We start from the raw sequence: 20027 nt of genomic DNA on the forward strand, positions 1-20027 counted from the left end.
TGACATTTCTTCTTTCTAGACCATCCACAAATAAGGCAAAAGGAACTCAGCTGATCAGATCAGACAATGCTTGTGCTGAGTCCTGCCAGAACTTAACCCACTTGAACACAGAAATTATAGTGGAATATTAGAGGTGAACAGAAACTTTTAGTGATCAGTTGGACTTTATCATTTCCCTTAGAGAGGGAATGAGACCTGTCCAAGGTCACATAGTTAACTAGAGGTAAGATCAAATTAGAGCCAGGTGTTCTGGCTCTCGGTTCAGTCTCTCACCAGAACACGTTTTTTCAAAAATTCTAAATTTTAATCTCCCTTGCCTAGGGTACCTCCCAGACTTGTTTCTGAGTTTGGTCTCCATCCTGTCTACTCATTGAAACTGTTCTGAATTAAGTAGCTAAATCCTTGTATTATTTGCACGCAAGGAGCAGGAAAGAAGTGGGGTCTCTGTTATCTGGGGTACTCTTACTTTAATATGTCAAAGAACAAAAAGCTTTGGGATAAGTTTTCAGAGGTCCCTTCTCCAATTTAATCTAATCATCCAGATTATTGAATCATTCAATGAATTTAGCAGGAAAAAACCCTCAAAGGAACAAAGAAGTTCTTTGAAAGGAACTTCTGGGCCAGGAAGATCCAGGATTGGTGTTACTGGTTGTCTGGTCTTCATGAGACACACAGACAAAGCTCTACCCCCAGAGTTGGCTTGTCAATGGATGAGTGGGGCTCCATTCTCTTCCAGATTGAACAAAACAAAACAAACAAGAACCCCTCCCCTCTCCAATCCTTCCACCCAACCCCCACAGTCTAGAATGTTAATTAACAGGATTTAGTGAAAGTGAGGGTGCTACATAAACCCTGAACACCAGGCACATGGAAGAGATTAGCATGTTCCTTGCTGGTATCTCCTTGAACATTCTCCAAAGCCCAACTCAAATGTCATTTCCAAAGACCTAGTCAGATTCAAATGCTTGTTTACTGTGTGATCTTGAACAAACAATTTAACTTCTTTAGGCCTCAATTTCATCTCCTGCTAACGAGGTTCATAATAATAAAAACTTTATAGAATGATTAGGAATTGAGTCAAGGTCATATTTGCAAAGGCCCCAGCATATTGCCTGATGCATCATAATTACTCTGTAAATGTTGAATAAACAACAAGGGAACCAGAATCGCCCATGACTTCAGGTCCGACCCAGCTCCTTCCACTCTTCAGTCTCTGGCTTCCCCCTCCCCTTCCCCTCCAAATCAGTAAGAGATGCCCAACCAGACTTCCTTACCTTGCTGCAATTCCCTAGAGTCATGACCTTGGCCACTGGTCTTTTTCTGAGCTGCTCTTTCACAAAGACCTCTATGTGTTTGTTCCACTTCATAGTGAACACGTAGAGGGCATAGGCTAGCAGCAGCAGCAGACTCTCCCACCAGGCGATGAGGCTGTCCAGGAAGAAGAGGATGAGCAGTGACAAGTCGAGGATGTAAAAGGAGATATCCCGGAACAATGGCCACCAGGTGAGGTGGAGGACCTCCCGGGAGAAGAGGGAGCAGGTGCCAATGACAAAGAGGATGTTGAACACAGCAGAGCCCACAATGGTACCAATACCCACATTGCTGTGGGATATGAAGACGCCAATGAGGGAGGTGAAGAGCTCAGGGGCAGAGCCTCCAGCAGCCATGAAAGTAGCACCTGCCACATCCTCAGAGATCTGCAGCTTCTCTGTGATGATACTCAGGGCTGGGACAAAAAACTCATCACACACGATGGCCAAGGCCACAAACAGGTACAACATGCCAAAGATATGCAGGATCACCCAGCCCTGCTGCCGTTCCTCCACGCTGAACAGGTCCCGGGGGTACTCTCCCTGGGGATGGTCTGGCCAACTGGGAAGCATTGCTGTGGGGCTGGGACCGGGCACCTCTGGGAAGAGGGAGGTTGTCAGGCTTGGAGATGGGCTGGTGGGCGTGGCTGGGGCTGGTTCTACAACCACACAGTGACGGATCTGGACAGTGGGATTTGCCCTGACTTGGGGGGTTACAGAGGTCCTGGGTGCTGTGGAAGGTTTCTTTGCCAGCTCCTGGATGGTGGCTGAGGCTGTCCTGATGGAGGATGCACTGGTTCTGGGCAAGGGATTCCTAACACTCCGGATAGCAATAGATGCTTCGTTTTTTGCTGGGCTGCCACCCATCGCGGTACTTCTTGTCACTTGCCTCTCAGACACAGCTGAAGTGTGCTCCAGGTCTGCTCCCTGAAGAGTTGTCTGGTTGTTCTTCCCCACTAACCTCCAGGGATTGGATGAGCTGTTATTTCCCACTCTTTTGGAGTTAGTCATGGTGTTCTTTTCTGCTATTCTCCTTGGAGATGTCAAGATGTTTGTTTCTATCTCGGTCGGGAAAGGTGGGGTGTTTTTAATTATTCTCTTAAGGGTAGCTGAGGAGGTTTCTTCCAGTATCCTCTTGGGAGAGCTGGTCTCCAATATTTCATAGGTTGCCATGGTTTCATTGTCTTTCACTCTTGTCCTGGGGGTGATCGCATGACGTGTTTCCCTTGTCATGAATGTGGATGGTGCATTAGTGTCTATAGTTTCCCCAGGAGGGGTTGGGGTCTTCTTCACCTTACCTCTGGCTTGAATTCGGTTGTAGCTCTTCATTTCTCCCCTGGATGATGGGCTATAATGTTTTACTGTTTGTCTGCTTGAAATTGGGCTGTAGTGATTCAGTACTCTACTTGGTGTGGTTGGGGTATTTTCCTTCATTCTTTCTGTACTTGCTGCTATTGGGCTGTGATTATTCTTTGGTGTTGGTGGAGTGATCTTGGCAATTCTTCTGGGTGTTCTGGGCGTGTTCTCCATTGTCATTCTAAGTGTTACTTGATTCCTGTCCAAGGTGGCTTGGGGTGCCACCATCTCAGCCTCCATTTCAGAGCTAGCTTTGGGAGGGTCAGTGCTCACTATCGTCATCACATCATTGGGGAGGTTACGGCTGGCCAGTTTTATAGGCTGTTGGGAAGAGACTTCTGCCCACAGTGAGGGGAGGCCCCAAGGTCTCCTCAGGTATTGGTAGGTAGAACCGATGATCAACATTCCCAATAGGAACAGGAGGCGACTCCAATGAAGCTGCCTTGGCCAGAGTAACCGCTTCTCCTGCACCCCCATCTTGATCAGTTTCCCCATGATGGCCAGTTATGTCTGTTACAGAAAGCCTCTCATTCTGTCCATGGAGAGACTGCAGCTGCTCCAAGGTTCAGGTTGGTAATCAGGGAAGATTTCTCCATGAAGTCCAGTCTTGGGGTATCCACAAACCTGAGGAGGGAAAAGAAGTTATTTGCTCCTAACAGCAGATCTGGGATCCAAAACTCCCTCAACTGGAAAAGAGTGGTGACGGGAACCCCAGGGACACAGAAGTATTATACAGGGGACTTTGTGGTTGGGGGCATTTATTTCTATTGGAGTAAACTAGCTATGCCCCTTACTCCAGGAGACAATGCCTGCTTTTAGGAGAAAGAGTAGAAGGGGTCCTCTTGCTGTGTAGGCATGCTGGCAGCTGAGGCCCCTCAGGTGGGTGCATGCTCCTCCCTCAATCTTCCCTGGCTCCTCCCTGTGCTCCTACAAAAAAATCTGCCAGCACTCCTCAGGTTCAAACTCAAGTTGCCGGGAGCTCAGTCACACAGAAGGTGTCCGGGCCAACAGATTTCACCTTATAAAAGGCAGGAAGGCAGTGAGGAGACATGATTTTAAACTGTTGACAGGAATGGTCAGCAGTAGAGGACACTGTTAGGGATATTAACACTTTATGTGTTTTGTTTTGTTTTGCTTTGTTGGACTCTCTTAAAATGATTCCACTGTATGTTCCAGAGAGGACAAAGCTTAAAAGTTAATGTCATGGAGCTTCCCAAGCAAAGTGTTGTAGAGGAAGGAACATGGAAATTGGAGCAAAGGCTGGATTCTCAGCTCTGCTGCTTACTAGCTGTGTCATCCTGAACAGGCGGAACAGTGCCTCATCTTTGAATGGGTATACTAACCTATATTAACCTCTGGAAGGACATTTGGGGAAGGAAAACTGAGGATCAGAGGAAAACTTACTTTTCATTCTGAACCCTATTAGTTTGAACTTTTTGTCATGCACATAGTATTATATTTTTATATAATATAATATTTTATATAACACAATTATTTTACATTTAAATTTAAATGTAATAATGATGGTATGTGAATGGCAATGGTATTTATGTCACAAGAATTCTGAAAGACTGATTACACATAAGGTCTGTGAAAAGCATTGGATAGAATCAAATGCTACATAAGGTTAGTTTTAAACAAGAATGCAGGAAGGAAGAACACAAAAGATTTCAAAGAATACTCATTTTATAAAGGGCATTGAGGCCCAGTCAAAGTAAAAGTTATTAAATTTTTAATCAATGCCCATAGTTGCTACAAAACTAACTATAAATGACTGGTTTTCCATGTGGTAATAAGGTATTAGGAGCGAGCTGTCAGTTAGATCAGACAGACCCATAGAATCTGTTTAATATAATTCTCCATGTGAGACATGAAGACATTGAAGTCCAGAGAGGAGATGTGATTTGTTGAATATCACACAGCCTGCAGGTAGCCAGGCAGATGAGACTCTTAAATCCCCAATCTTTCTAGTACACCCTGCTAATTAGAGGTACAAATGCAACTGTCTTAAAAAGCAAAAGAAGTAGGAATAAGTGAACTTTCTTATTTGTCCTTGATTGCTATAAGTTTCATCCCATTATCTCTCTCCAGCCACCCTGTCCCTTGCTTGAACTCAGTACTTGTAGCGAGCCCACTGTCTCCCAGAGAAACTTCTGAGGGTCCCTCTTTTCGCAATGTGCCTGTGTAACAGAGCTGAGCTGGCACTCTCACTGATCCCACCTACCTTTAAACCTTGACATCTGGATGTCTTCTTAGTTCTGGAAACTTGTTAGAATCCAGGGTCTCAAAGAATGGGTCTGCAGCTAGACAGCAGGAAACACCCCATTCTCCTGCCTCCAGCTCCTCTATGGAATCCTAATTGAAGGCAGGGTCGGTTGAGTGTGAAGGGCATGTCAGAGGAAGAATATCCAATCATGCTAATACCTGCCTCCTCTAAGAAGCTTATGAGGGCATTTTACAAGTTCTGGGTCCCAGTGACTCTGACCAAGCCTGAGCGGGTGGCCTGGAAAGGCTGGAAAGCAGGAACACAGGTGGACTTCTTTCTGTGGGCCGCCCAGAGTAACTGGGGGAACTTCTCAAACTTGTTTCTAAGCTATGGGAATGAGAGGTCATCCAGGGTTTCCAGGCCTCAGCAGTGAAATGATTTAGGAAGATGCAGGAGGTGCTCCGAAGAAACTAAGAGAAAGTGCATGGGGCTTAAGAAATCAGAAGACCCGTTAGCACTAGGCTCCACTTGCTACTGATATAATCAGAATGTAAGCATGGGATAATAATAATAACTTTTCCTATCTGTAGGGTGGGCATGAGAATCAAAATTAAAGTTGAGGGATAGTAAAGAAAGTACTCTGCAAATTTTAAAGCATTTCACACATGAAATACATTTAATTAGGCCTGAAAAAAACTCTTGGGGGAGCAGGTTGGGAAGGACATCACCTCAAGGTATCCAAAGATTTGACTCCCTGAGCCTCTTGCACCTGCAGCCCATGACTTGGAGTGGGAATGGTATAAGGCAGCTGTGTGTGTGTGTGGGGGGGGAACCACTGCAATCATACTGCTGACTTTGCTTAATATTTACCAGCTTTCCCCTCCTCCCTTCTCTGTTTCCTCCAGGGTACACAGATGGCATGCTGCTTTAGGTTACTTTAATGTGAAACAGCAGGCAGTTCTTCTCAGCTTCACCTCTGCCTCATGCTACCCTGAGTGGCCTGGAATATAAGAAGGTAACCTACTCACTCCCTCTGCTGAAGCCCACAGTAGTGCTTCACCTCCGTGTCCTGGGCTCACTCTGGATGCCGGAGCCTGGAGACAGGACTCTGCTAGTTACACACCCTTGCCTTTGTGTTACTGTGGGCAGAACCAGATCTAGTTCCTTCCCTTCTCAGACCAACTGACTAACACTCTCAATCTGCCCCTGAAATACAGGGAAGGAATACAATTCATGATGTAGAATTATGAATGCTTTTTTAAAATTGCTCTATTTTTATGTTACTTATGTAACACAGAAAATTCAGGAGAGAAGCAAATTTCCAGAAAAGAGATTTCTTTCTCTTATGCTCATAAATGTTGTCAGTGACTTCTTCCTGTGTCTAACCTAAATCTTACTTGGTGGAGGTGAACCTAGTTCCATCTGTTTTATTCTCATGAGATGGTGGAACATTTTGAAATTCAACAGGCTATAGAAAAGTTTGCTATTCAACCAAGAGTAGGAAGAACATTATATGCACCAGCCATATGAGTTTAGATAAATTACTTAACTTCTCATGAGTATAAGTAGATCTCTCATCCTGTACAATGAGAATGGTAATGACATTACCTGCCTGATAGGATTGTTGTGAGGATTAATTACTATGTAAAATATATTAATGTGGCTGGTACTGTTACTATTGTTATTGTTATTATCTACTTTTAGACATCACAGTCCCCACTTACTGCTAAAGATTATAGAGGAGTGTTAGGGTGGCAGTTCTCCATATCTTCCATTGCTTCAACACTCTACTGAGTATTTATTAGCTTGATAATCTGATCAATGCGTGTTTCTCTCACTAGCAAGTGAGCTCAGAGAAGACAGGACCTTGTGCGGCTTATTTATTCCTGAATCCAGAGCCCAGAATAATGACTGGCACTTGATAAGGATATTCAATAAATAAGTATATTTGTTTTCAGACTGAAAAGTGTATTCCAATAAGGAAGATGCTGAGATGGGGCAACCAGGCCGAGCCTGGGTAGAGTGAGGAAGGCCTACTCAAAGACTTATGGCCTCTCAGCAAGCAAATGGCCTAAAAAGGCCAGAAACACTGCAGTGTTTGGGAAGTTGATCTGATTTTTTTCTACAAAATAGGCATATTTTCACTCTCCCCTGTAACTGGATGGCAGGGCAGGTGAAGCATAACAGCTCTAATCCTCACAATAGGATCAAGGGCTGAGGAAGGCAGAGCTTAGAGGCTTGGCAGGACAGCAAGCCTTCCAAATCTTGAGGCCTTTCCTACCTTCTGCTAGAAGAGAATGAAGAGGGAATGAGACTTTTCAACTGATGAGGAGGGCTTCTGGGTGAGGCTGGTTTATTCTGGGCCTGCTTCTGGAGTTGATTATCAACTCTACAGCTGCACAGTAAAAAGTGGAGAAGATTTGGCAGAGATTGCAAATTTAAATGCCTTCAGGGCCTGGGTGGATAAAAGTCTGCTCTACTCAGAATCGGATGAGAGTACTGGGGCTGTATGGGTGGTCCACCAAGAAGGATTCCAATGTCAAGCTATTTAAACATAATAAGGGACAAACAAAATGGTCTGCAGGCTGAATTTAACCCACAGGTACCTCCTCTGCAACCTCTAGTAAACGAATAAGCACAGGAGCAAGTCTCCCAAAGCCTCTCATCCTCGGGTTCCTCATATATAAAACCAGGAAAGCAAGAATCCTCCTAGGACTGCCATCAGAGTTACAGCAAGAGAACCTGTGGAAAAGCACCCTAATCTGCCAGACACTGTACAATGCCATAGCCTCAAACCTTTTGACTGTATTTTTATATTGTATTGTTTATAGGAGTAAAACTGACTGTCTAGTTGTCACTGACAGAAATGAAAAAAATAAGCCCCCAAAGGGCCCACATTGTTTCATCTTTCCAAGTCAGTAACTGGAACCAGACCTGAGGCAGGGAGATGCAAATGGTGACTTTTCAGGTTGAGGGTAGTTCAAGGCAGGGTTTTGTACTCATGGTCAGGTACCCATCTGACAAAATATCAGACAGGTAGATTAGAGGATTTCAGTGTGGCTGAACATGAATCCAAGCAGTACCAGTATGATTCATAACCTCCTTCCAAGTAAGTGAGAAACAGCCCATTATGTGAAACTTACCATGACAAATCTGATTTTATAAAGGAATGCTGACTAAGTCACAGATAAGTTTTAGTATCCTGTAAGTTGACAAAGACTAAATAACTAAATAACAAAGACTAAATAACAGTAGTGCTGATGAAGATAGTGGTTAGGGAGTATAAATTGAATATGGCAACCTAAGTGACCTTATTAAACTCTAATTACGCCCCTCCTGCACTCCAAACTTTCTAGTGGCTTTCCACCTCTGGTAAAATAAAAACCCCATAATGGCCTACAAGGCCTATTTCAGAACTGCTTGTGATAGAAAAAACTGAAATCTGTCTAAATGTCAATAGAAAACTGGTTCGTAAATGATGGCACATCTTTCCAACAATCAATTATACACAGCAGTTAAAAGAAATGAAGCTGGGCAGGTATGGTGGTGCATACCTGTAATCCCAGCTACTTGAGAAGCTGAGGAAGGAGGATTGCAAGTTTGAGGCCAGTCTGAGCATTTTAGTGAGACCTGTCTCAAAATAACAAATAAAAAGGGTTGGGGACGTGGCCCAGTGGTGGAGCACCCCTAGGTTCAATCCCCAGTCCTGCCAAAAAAAGGAAAGAAGCTTATGCCCAATAGTAATAAAAGCACAGTACAGAACATAATATATAACATCATTGCACTTATTAAACATATATTATGTTGTATAGTTAATATACACATATGTGCATAGAGATAATTTTGCAAAAATTGTGAAGAATGAATGTAATTCTGTCACCAATAGATATAGAATGAACAACAACAACAACAATAAAAAACCCACAAATAAGCAACTCCTTGGTGCTTCATCTCTTCAAGCCAGCAGAAACTAGAGGCAGAGAAATATACATATGGTTACTTCTAGGAAAGGAAATGCTTATTTTTTAATTTATTTATTTTGAAACTTTAATTTTTTCCCCATAGATACAAATTACTTTTCTAATAAAAAATATAGTTTTTTAAAAAAATTTTTTGCTTTATCTGTTTTTTTTTTAATTTAAAGATGCTACTAAGATTTTAAGAAAGTGAATGGTAAGCATGGGCAAAGGACCCAGATCATGAGGGGCCTTTATAAATTTAGACTTCCTAATATTTTTCAAAGGAACGGGTGTTCTGAAGTTCTGAAGTTCAGTTCTACTTTCTTAGAGAAATGTAGCATCTACCAAATTTTCTCTGCTTTCTCTTTTGGCTCTTTTCCAATAACCCTTCTTCTTTTCTGTCTACGCTCTTTCCACAATTGCATATCTGGCATCATATGTGCTGGGGAACCAGTGGCAGATAAAGCTCATTCCTGTTTACTTGAGCAAAGGCAAAGCTAATCAGAATTGGAAACATATAAAAGCTTTTCTCGTTCAGTGAGTCTTTCCATTATTTTAGAATAGAGAGAAGCTTTGTCATTTTCTCAAATGCTCTGGAAAAGACCTAAAGAGGATTGAGAGCAATTAAAAGAAAAGGGCCACAGTGTCTTCATCAAACACAATGCAAGGGAAAAGTGACATGGAAGGGAAAACCTATAGATTAAAAGAGTTTGGAGATACATTAACAGATATCAATGTTTGGATCTTACTTGGATCCTGATTCAAATAACCAGAATGTAAAATAGTAAAAATAACGATGTTTATGAGACAACTAGATATTTGAAAGCTGACTAAAATCTTGATGATACTAGGGGTCTTCTGTTAACTATTTTAAAACTGATAATGATATTATAATTATGCTTTTTAAAAAGTTCTTCTCTTAGAGCTGGGCATGGTGGTGCACGCCTATAAACCCAGCGGCTCAGACACTGAGACAAGAGGATTGTGAGTTCAAAGCCAGCCTCAGCAAAAGCAAGGCGCAACTCAGTGAGACCTTATCTCTAAATAAAAATACAAAATAGGGCTGGGAATGTGGCTTAGTGGCCAAATGTACCTGAGTTCAATCCCTGGTACCCCCCAAAATAAAAAATAAAAAAAAAGTTCTTCTCTTAGAGATACATACTGAAATATTTTAGGACAAAATGTTATGTTATCTGGGATCTGCTTCAAAATAATATGTTGGAGAAAAGTAGACAGATGTATAAATAAAACAAGATTGAAGATTGAACTGAGAGAATCCGGCTAAGGGTACGTGAGGATTTATTATACTATTTCCTCATCTTTTATGTGTTTGAAATTTTCTATAATAAAAAAAATTTAGACAAGAGAAGGGTCATATTTATGATTTATTTGAACTTCTACTTCAGTGAAAACAGTAGGACAGGGAGGAGGGACTGACAGCAAGGAAAGGCTGGCCTAGAGCCTGGACTATGATTTAGGAGAGGACAGAGTCCAGACTAGAGAGGGTAAGACGGAAGATGAAAGACAAAGGACAGCACAGGGACTGTGAGAGGGGAGAGAAGAATAGGAGAGAGAAGCGGTCCCACTGCTGCTCCTTTCTCTTTTCCCCACTTACTACTTACCCTTCACCTCTGTAGATGAAAAATCATTTGGGGAACATAGCAACTAAGATTTTCCGACATCAAACCATGAAACTCCAATTCAGTCAGCAGGGCCTCAGAATGTGCATTTTCAACCTGTGCCTTAGGAGAAGCGGCTATCTGGACCTCCTTGTGAGCCCCAGTACCTAGACCCTGCAAGTGGCTTGGTGTTTCTGACACTAATCTTTATTTTGCCAGACTATGACCAAACCATTCTGTCTTTCAGAGCCTTTGCAAGAGCAGTCCACTGCGTCAAGACAGAAAAAAATAAAGGAACTGGGAGATTATGCAAAGGAAGCTGTTCATTGATTTCCTTTAATGTATCTGTGGAAACATGCAAACACTGAGGGTCTCTTGAGTAGGGAAAAGAAATTCATTACCTTTCGTGCCAGTGTTCTCTGATTTTATATTCTCTGAACAACCTTTGATTTTTAATGGCGCTCTAAGAAGAAGGGGGAAAAAAAATCAAGACACTTAATGGTTGCCAGGAGTGACATGGTCCTCTTGACAGTTATATCTTTTATCATCAACATCAATAAATTGATCTTTTGCCTTCCATATTTTCTGAAAGCCTGTTATTCAGAAGAACCAGTTTCACCCATCAGCAAACTAAATAAACTTAAGCTTTAGAACTGGGTAAGGAAATGAATCAGACCATGGATGTGAGCTGGAACTACAGGAACAATGGCTGAGTTGTCACCACATATCCCTCTGAATTGGAGAAGATTAAAAATTATGATTAAGTAATCCGGCTGCAGCCTTACTTACCTAGAACCCACTGCCTGCTCAAGCATAACAAGATCTTGAGAGCATGAGACCAGTCAGGTTGAGGAAAAAAGCTTTGAAGCAAATAGGGCAGTCTGCAGGCCCAGGGCCTTGAGGTTGGTGAAGGTATTCCCAGTCTTCCCAGAGATAAACTGCCTTATCTGCCACTTCTGTTATAAATAGGAGACAGGAGAGAACTAAATGCTATTGGACCCACACTCTCCCACAGAACAAGTTGTGAAAAGTCAAACAGACTTGGTTGTTCAGTTCAAAGCATTTCCTTCCTTGTTCCGCGTCCCATTTCACCCCATCCTAGCTAAAAGATAAAGAGGAAAATGTCCTAGACCTTCTAGAGGACTGTCTGTTTCCACTTGTAACCTAAGTAATACAACATGGCCTGCTGACATGCATTCAAGACTACCTCTAGCTGGCATTCCCTGGCTCCCTACATGGTTAATATGTCACCTCTTGCCTCCTGATGTGATGGCACAGGCTACAGTGGAGAATGGAGGGGGGGGCAATCTTTTTTATTTTTTTCTTTTGAGACAGGTTTTTGTGAAGTTGCAGAGGCTGGCCTCGAACTTGCAATCCTTCCGCCTCAGTCTCCCGAGTCACTGAGATTACAGGCGTGCACCACTGCGCCCCGGGGTAAGGGGAACTGACTGAACCATCCCTTTCCTTCCCTCCAAGACTGGAAGCTGGAAGGGAGATAATGTGAATATTTGGGCTGAGACCAAGACATCAAGATTTGATGTAAATTAGGCTCAGGTAAATTAAGAAAAATATAGAGTGCTAAGTAGGAGCATTCCTCAGCCAGGAATTATATTTTTAAAAGTTTCTGTCACCTAGTTCAGAGGATGTGCGGGAGGAGTATGAAGAGGCAACTAGCAGGTAACAGGACAGAAATGTGAAGGGGTCACTGGCCAGGTGATGCCTACGGGTGAGTGAGGAAAGGGGCCAGATTAAATATGGGCGGGGAGCGCTGGAGAATAGGGTGAGGAAGAGAGGGGGCCAGGCGGACAGACCCAGCCAGCGCTCAGCGAAGGTGGGGGCTTGTAAGGAGAGTGGCGTCGAGAAGGACGCGCCCCCTAGCGTCCCTGGCGAGCTATTACCCTGCCGCGCCAGTTCTTGAGGATCCGCCCAAGCCGCACGCAGTGCGGACGCCAGGTTCCCTTTGGTCGCGCGGCCCTATAGTTCCGGCTGTGGCGCGCGGGCGGAAAGTTTAAGTGGAAGGACCGTGGCTGGCGATGGGCTAGGGGTGAGTGGGGGAGGCTGTGGGCCGCGGGTTCTCTTTCGCTGCTTACTGGGGAGACGGGTGAAGGGCGAGGGGTGAAGAAGAACGCAGGGCCAGCGCCCGGCCTTCTTGCCGCCCCGGGAGCCGGCCCGCACCTTCTCTGAGGCGCTAGTTCCGGGGCCCTGCTCCCGGCCTCCCCTCGCCCTGTATCCCGGTGTGTCCAACTCCGCGTGAACCTCACGATTTCGCCCTCTGACCCCTCCTCCCTTGAGACACGTCCAGACCTCACATGGTTTTGACTGATTTTAAAGGTAAAATGCATCCTCCGATTGCGGTCCAAAGGTCGGAAGTCTGTGTTCCGTGCTGGGCGTTTCGAGATGAAGTTGTACCCGAGAACTCCGAGCGACTTATTAGGGTGGACCGAAAGGAAAGCCCAAGAGTAGTGGGGACTCAGAAATTCAAATAGAATCACGCTTTGAGAGCCACATTTCTGAGAACCAACTTTTTTTAAAAAATGATCAAATGATCACCTTCAGGGGAGAGTCCTAAACATGGAGCAAAGTGGAGTCGGGTGACTAAGACGTATTCTCATGGCTTTTGGAGAAAGGACAATCCTTGATGTCAGAAGCGCTGTGTGTAAACAGTACATATGGCAGAGGTTAGGCCGAGGTAGCGGGTAATCGGAGGGTCACAGTCATCCCGAGTGAGGGTTCCTGTTATTACAAAATCGCTAGACAGGTGGGCAGAGATTTTTATTTTATTTTTAGTGAGGCCCAGTCGGCTTGAATGAACCATCCTTCAGGAGCACTCACTTCCCTCTCTTACCGTTGTGCTTACAACCAGACTAAGTTGTGGGTTTCCCACAGCTTTGCCGCTGTTGAGGAGTTGCGTTTGGGAGTGGACACAAACAAATCAGAAGAAAGAACCAGCTTCACAGGCAAGATTAACAGCTGTGGTCACTCATTTCATGGTCTGGAAGTGCATTTTCATACCTGATCTACGTAAATTGTTGCCCATTCTCCTTAGAGATGAGGATACTTGGGGATGACTTCTAACCTCTTTTCCTTCCTTCCTTCCTTCCTCCCTCCCTCCCTCTCCTTTTTTGGTACTGGGGATTGAACCCAGTGGCATCTTACCACTGGGCCATGTCCCGAAGCCTTTTTTATTTTTTCAGTTAGGGTCTTGCTAAGTTTCTGAGGCTGGCCTCAAATTTGAAATCTTTCTGCCTCAGCCTCCCAAATCACTAGGAATAGAGGTGTGTGACACTGTGCCTGCCATGATCTCCAACTTTTAAATAACATGAAAGCCTCTATGAATGAATGGAACTACAGGATCTGGGTAAACTCTGTACCTGGGCAGAGGTGTAGGAATCCCTCTTATCTCTATTTGAAGGAGAAAGAGAGAAGGAAAGTGTTTCTGGTATTCAGAATTAAAACTTATAATATGTTTTGCTGAAGAATTAATTTTATATCTGATGACTAGGGGTAGTTCATTAGTCATTATCAAATATTTGTTGAGCACCTTCAATGGACCAATTATTGGGATGAGTTCTAAGGAGACATTGGTGGGCAAAATCAGACATGGTCCCTGCCTTTAGTGGGTTTATGATCTGATGTAGTATATTTGAACCTATGGTATGGGGGAGCTGGGGTTGTAGCTCAGTAGTAGAACCCTTACCTAGCACATGTGAGGCACTGAGTTCGATCCTCAGCAACACATAAAAATAAATAAATAAAAGTATTGTGTCTGTCTACAACAAAAATATTAAATATATATATATATATATATACATATATATATATATATATATATATATGACATGGGACCTCATTTCTTGAACAACACAACCAAGACCCAGAAAGAAAATAAAAAAGACTGCATAGACAAAATAGTACAAGTTGATATACCTAAGCTTATCTGTTTTATAATAAAAGAAACCTACAGACTCTTATAGCCTGATATCTTTGATATTGGACTCACTTTTAACAAGCTTGATAAACTGTATTTCCAGCCATAGCAACCAAGATGAAAAAGATTAGAAAAAGGGAGAATCATCACACAGAATTACTGAAATAAGTGGAATGAAAGCTGATGATCTCAAAATTAGAAGCAAAATTTGAAGCCACCAAAACAGAACACAGCAGCCTGGATTCTTTCAGAATAAGGCAGTACTTCCATGTACATTCTATTTAATACTTGTACTATTTATGCAGAGAAGGGTTGAAATGGAAACAGGATTAGTGAATTAAATCTAAATTTTGATTTAGAACTTGTCAAAATCTCCATTTTTCTTGGAGCATCCCTCCAGGACAGTGTTCTGCAGCACACATTTGAGAAAATGCTGATATAAATAGAAACATCAGGGTAGTAGTGTGCTGGGTAGTATTGGTATTCAAAGTGGTGATACCTAACAGGCTGAATTATGTTTACCCACAAAGTCTAATGATGCAGAGAAGAAAGATACACATTTTAATTTTTTTCTAACAAAATGGATAAACATTTTGGACTTCTAAGGGAGTCTGAAAAAGTAATTTTTATCTCTGATTTAACTTATTGATGTTAATTAGATACACAGACATTACTGTATTTGAAGATATATCTAACTGTTATATAGTTAATGTTATATGGTTAATAGACTTCCAATTTGACCTCAGTCCCTAACCTCTATTTATAATAACATTGTTTCCATAAATCAATATATTCAGAGACACCGCACTAACAAACAGTCTGGCCATTGTTAAATGTTTGGAAGTGAATCCCAAAACATAAATTAATGAACATTAAGTTTCTAAACTGTTTATATTGACTTAGTCGTCCATAGTTGTGTATGGTATATGCAGCGTGATTTTTATTAAGTTGTAGCAATGAAAACATATCCTATGATTGGCTTTTCTTAGCTATTAATTCATTATATAAATATTTCTTATATCTGTGTCATTTATTTATATCTATATTTCATTGTATCAAGAGACTATAGTTTGTTTAACTGTACAGTAGCAGCAAGCTGTAGCTCATGAACAGGTCTATGTATCTGTGATCTGTTTTATTTTAAGCACAGAAATATTTTCTTCTTGCTAATTCTTTTTTTAATGTATTTTTTAGTTATAGGTGGACACACTATCTTTATTTTTATTTTTATGTGGTGCTGAGGATCAAACCCAGTGCCTCACTCATGCTAGGCAAGTGCTCTACCTCTGAGCCACAACCCCAGCCCACTCTTTTCTTTCTTTCTTTCTTTCTTTCTTTTTTTTTTTTTTGGTAGTTGTAGATGGACAGCATGCCTTTATTCTATTTGTTTATTTTTATGTGGTGTTGAGGATCAAACCCAGTGACTCATGCTTGCCAGGCAAGCACTCTACCACTGAGACACAACCCCAACCCAATTTTCTTGCTAATTCTTAATCCATGAATACCTTTGCTTCCTCCATTTCTACATTTTTACTTTTCTACACAATTACATAATTCCAGCTTTCATGCATATGCTTTAATTTTCTTTTCCTTCACAGTTAAAAAACTGTTGATGCTATTGAGAATCACAGTTTGTTGTTTTTGTCATGCTTAATGATTTCCAGCATTGTCTAATTTGGATTATCACTTTTCTAGTCCTTCTTTTTTATATTTTACATTTATATTAATCAAACAAGGGCACCAAGCCACAAAGAGAGTAAATGCTTGTGTTAACACTACTGTATTAAGATACCGATGGTGGTAAAAGAATGGTCAAATGCCAAATAGTACTACCATATGTCACATAGAAATGTTCTCAGTAAATTAAATTTTGGCAAGATGGTATACTAGTGCTTATTATATTAAGTTGTATAAATTTTAAAGTTATGGGAATCAAGGGCTACCTGAATTTAATGCTTTTTTTTTTTAATCAATAGAAATACTTACGGTGGCCCATTTAGCAGATGATTTTAGGAGTGGTCCTCACAGCTAACTAACCTGCTTGTGTCCCTCTCACTGAATTCTTTGTTGGGTACCCTCACCTCAGCTTCACTAGGGCAGACCTCCACTTATTTCTGGGAAATTGGATAAAATTGTGGTGAAAATATTTTTCCTTCTTATGACATGTAAGACCTTTTTATTTTCCATGGCATTTCTCTGTTTGTAGCTCTCTGTCTGCATTCTGACTGGAAATACTGGGATCCTTTCCATCATGCCAACGGTGGTGGTAATGGACGTATCCCTTTCCATGACCCGACCTGTATCTGTCGAGGGGTCCGAGGAATACCAGCGTAAGCACTTAGCAGCCCACGGTTTAACAATGCTGTTTGAGCACATGGCCACAAATTACAAGCTTGAATTTACAGCGCTCGTGGTTTTTTCATCACTTTGGGAGCTGATGGTCCCCTTTACAAGAGATTATAACACCTTACAGGTACAAAAAGAGATGTTATTTATGTACAGAGCCCACATTTTAGAACATGGAATTATTTAATAAGTGCATGGGTACTTAATGTGTATAGCTACTAAAAAAAAAAAAATGATTCACAACCAGTAAGGTCTTATGCCTTTCTTTGGTAGAGCTATGAGTTGGTGGTGGGGTTGTTGCCTTGTTTTTCTTCTCTTAGTTTTCTAGAATTCTGTTTGGAAAGGCAAGGACTTCAGGATACAATTCTTTGTTCCCTAAAATTCAGGGTCTTTAGGTTCAACATTTTACTTTTTTCTACTTTCCCATAAAACTTGAGGAAATGAAAAATAGCTCTAAAAAGAAAAAATGAAAAAAAAAACTTTTTCTTGAGTAATTTAAAATAACATTGCTTTCCCAACAAATGGCTTTGGTTTATAGATGCCAAGAAATCATTTTAAGCCTTGATCAGAACGTTTTAAAGGTGGTTTTGTGTGATACACTAGAGAATTTACTTTCTGACAACATCTCTCAATCATTAATATTTCCAACAATGTTTAGCACAGTGCCTTGCCCACAGTGAGTAGTCAATAAGTGCTTGTGAAATTAAACTGAACAATTTAATAATCATTAAGCAATTTAGAAATCCAGGACCAAGGGCTGGGGATATAGCTCAGTTGGTAAAGTGTTTGCCACATATGCACAAGGCCATGGGCTCAATCCCCAGCACCACAAAAAAAAAGAGAGAGAGAAATCCAGGATCAATGTAATTTATATTTTTAAAAATATAAGTAATAAATGTTTGTCAAGTCCTTTCTTTTATTATCTGACTTTTTAAGAGACAGAAAAGCTTTTTTAAAAAAAAAAATTCTGAGCCAGGCACAGTGGCATATGATTGGGAATACTGTAATCCCACCGGCTCTGGAGGCTGAGGCAGGAGGATCGCAAGTTCACAGCCAGCCTCAGCAAAAAGAGGCACTGTTTCTAAATAAAATACAAAATAGGGCTGTGGATGTGGCTCAGTGGTCAAGTGCTCCTGAATTCAATCCTTGTTTGTTTTTTGTTTGTTTGTTTGGTTTTTGTTTTTCCTCTTGACAGAATCTGATTATATTATGTAGCCTTACCTTGAATTCATGATCCTCCTGGCTTAGCCTCCCAACTATCAAGAATTATAGTCATACTCTACCACCACTCCTGATCACTCTAACCTTCTTACAAATGATTATGCTCAGGATTTCTGATCCTGAGTGGTTAGGAAATTTAGAGAGTTGCTAGGAATGAGGAGTAATGGTTAAAACCAGGAGCTCTGTAGTCAGACTGCTTGGGTTCATATCTAGGCTCAGCCACCTATGTTCACAATACCTGGGAAAGTTATTTAATCTTTCTGTACCTTAGATTCCTCAATTAAAGGTGGGGTTAAGCTGAGTATGGTGGAGCATGCCTGTAATCACAGCTGCTCTATAGGCTGAGGCAAGAGGACTGCAAGTTCAAGGCCAATCTCAGGAACTGAACAAGACCATGTTTCAAGATAAAAAGGTCTGAGGATATAGGTCAGTGGTAGAGTGCATGCCTAGCATGTGCAGTGCCACACACACACAAAATAGGGTTTAAAATGCTGTAATGATTAAATGCATGTAAAATAGTACCTACAATGGTGTTTAGGATATAGTTAATATTCAATAAATTTTGTCATTTTTTGATGTTTTTTAAATTCTTGATTTTAAAGTTTTCCTTCAAGATCCACTTATAAAGAAATAAACTTAGGGAACTGTCAATTCTTACCTAATAAGAGGATGGAATAAAAGGACATATTTAATTATCCTCTATAGTTGAGAAAATCTGTTTTACTGGTTTTGTTGCTTTTTAAGAACCTATGCTTTGGGGCTCTCAGAAACACAATGTCCCTTGTGTAACATTCATATGTTGAGCAGTTTATGGTGTTTTCTAATAACAAATTAAAGAAGTAAAGAATAATGAGCAATTTTATTTTTGATTCAATAAGGAAGCACTAAGTAACATGGACGATTATGACAAAACCTGCTTGGAATCCGCATTAGTTGGTGTTTGCAATATCGTTCAGCAGGAATGGGGTGGTGCAATTCCTTGCCAGGTAATGATCAATTCTTTTTCATTGCCCTAAGTTAAAAACATTAACCACTGTGGTGCTTTGATTTTCTCTAGGCTTTAACACAGCATGCATTTCTAATTTCCTCAAACTATGTTTTATACAATTGGTATCTTTTAAAAAGAAGGCACTAAATCACTCTAATCATATCACACTAATCTAATCTAAATCACACCAATGTGCTCAGAAAGCAGCAAAATTATACCTAAAGGAAAGAATCCTCCTAGTAAATTGACTTATTGAAAACTAGTACTGTTGTATAAAAGACAAAGGGCTCACAGTGGAATTTTTGAACTACACTCCCTGGAAGGGATGATTATAATTTTGAATGATAGAATTGTAAACATTAGTACCATATAGTCTGTCTTCATTATCTTGCTGTAGGATTTTTTTTCAGCAGACTTTTAACCGTCTCAGCTCTCTAGTTGTCTAAAAAGTGAGGAGTATGAATGTCATAGTCTGTTGTTCTTGGAGTCCCCAGTGGATTCACATTAGCCTCAAATTACAGCAGAGTAATAGTATAAAAAAGAATTGGAAATTTGCTGTAAACAGGAAGAAAGCAAACATTACTGAAAGAAAAATCATTAATAGTCTACAACAGAAGGTAGCAAACTTTTTCTGTATTTTAGGTTGCGGCAATTATTCAGTTCTAATGTTATTGCATGGAAGTCATAGGTAATAAGTAAGTGAGTGGGCACAGCTCTTTTTAAATAAAATTTTATTTACAAAGCCAGCTTTGCAAATAAACTATGACTGTGGCCATATTTTTGCTGGCCCCTGGCGTATGGCTTTTTATTATAGTGTCAAACACACGATTCCTGAGTAGTGTAAGTGGCATTACTGGTATTTAAAAAAAAATGTAGTCATAAATGGACAGAATGCCTTTACTTTATTTGTTTATTTTTATGTGGTAGTAAGGATCCAACCCAGTGCCTCACACATGCTAGGCAAGCACTCTGCCACTGAGCTACAGCCCCAGCCAAGTTTTTTTTTTTTTTTTTTTTTAATTAAAAGTAAGATTTTAGTTGTCTGGGAGTGAGAGAAGAGTAAGGATTAATCCCAAAGAAATAGGAGGGAATAT

The 20027-nt window shown here is 41.1% G+C and overlaps 2 protein-coding genes and 1 long non-coding RNA gene across 12 annotated transcripts in view; 2 read left to right on the forward strand and 1 right to left on the reverse strand.

The window, feature by feature from the left end:
• The window catches only part of Slc24a1 (solute carrier family 24 member 1), a 43142-nt gene extending 38062 nt beyond the window's left edge, over window positions 1–5080 (reverse strand). The window contains exons 1-2 of one of the 3 annotated variants that reach the window (XM_078049449.1): window positions 4891–5080; window positions 1275–3290 (exon numbers count right to left, since the gene is read on the reverse strand). In XM_078049449.1, the coding sequence (XP_077905575.1) occupies window positions 1275–3161 (1887 nt within the window). In that variant the 5' untranslated portion in view covers window positions 3162–3290; window positions 4891–5080. The remainder of the gene's footprint in view (window positions 1–1274; window positions 3291–4890) is intronic. The other 2 variants (XM_021727685.3, XM_021727682.3) reach the window with 2 other exon arrangements.
• LOC110598344 (uncharacterized) lies at window positions 1291–11029 on the forward strand. Its single transcript, XR_002484153.3, has 3 exons — window positions 1291–1772; window positions 5778–5887; window positions 10698–11029. It is a non-coding gene; the product is annotated as an uncharacterized LOC110598344 (long non-coding RNA).
• Window positions 11030–12355: 1326 nt separating this feature from the next.
• Ints14 (integrator complex subunit 14) overlaps window positions 12356–20027 on the forward strand; it is a 35218-nt gene continuing 27546 nt past the window's right edge. Inside the window, exons 1-4 of one of the 8 annotated variants that reach the window (XM_040276361.2) lie at window positions 12372–12494; window positions 13337–13440; window positions 16585–16851; window positions 18824–18931. In XM_040276361.2, the coding sequence (XP_040132295.1) occupies window positions 13438–13440; window positions 16585–16851; window positions 18824–18931 (378 nt within the window). In that variant the 5' untranslated portion in view covers window positions 12372–12494; window positions 13337–13437. The other 7 variants (XM_040276364.2, XM_078049451.1, XM_040276358.2 and 4 more) reach the window with 7 other exon arrangements.

The sequence above is a fragment of the Ictidomys tridecemlineatus genome, chromosome 5, assembly GCF_052094955.1.
Source record: "Ictidomys tridecemlineatus isolate mIctTri1 chromosome 5, mIctTri1.hap1, whole genome shotgun sequence".
In the NCBI taxonomy this organism is placed as follows: Eukaryota; Metazoa; Chordata; class Mammalia; order Rodentia; family Sciuridae; genus Ictidomys; species Ictidomys tridecemlineatus.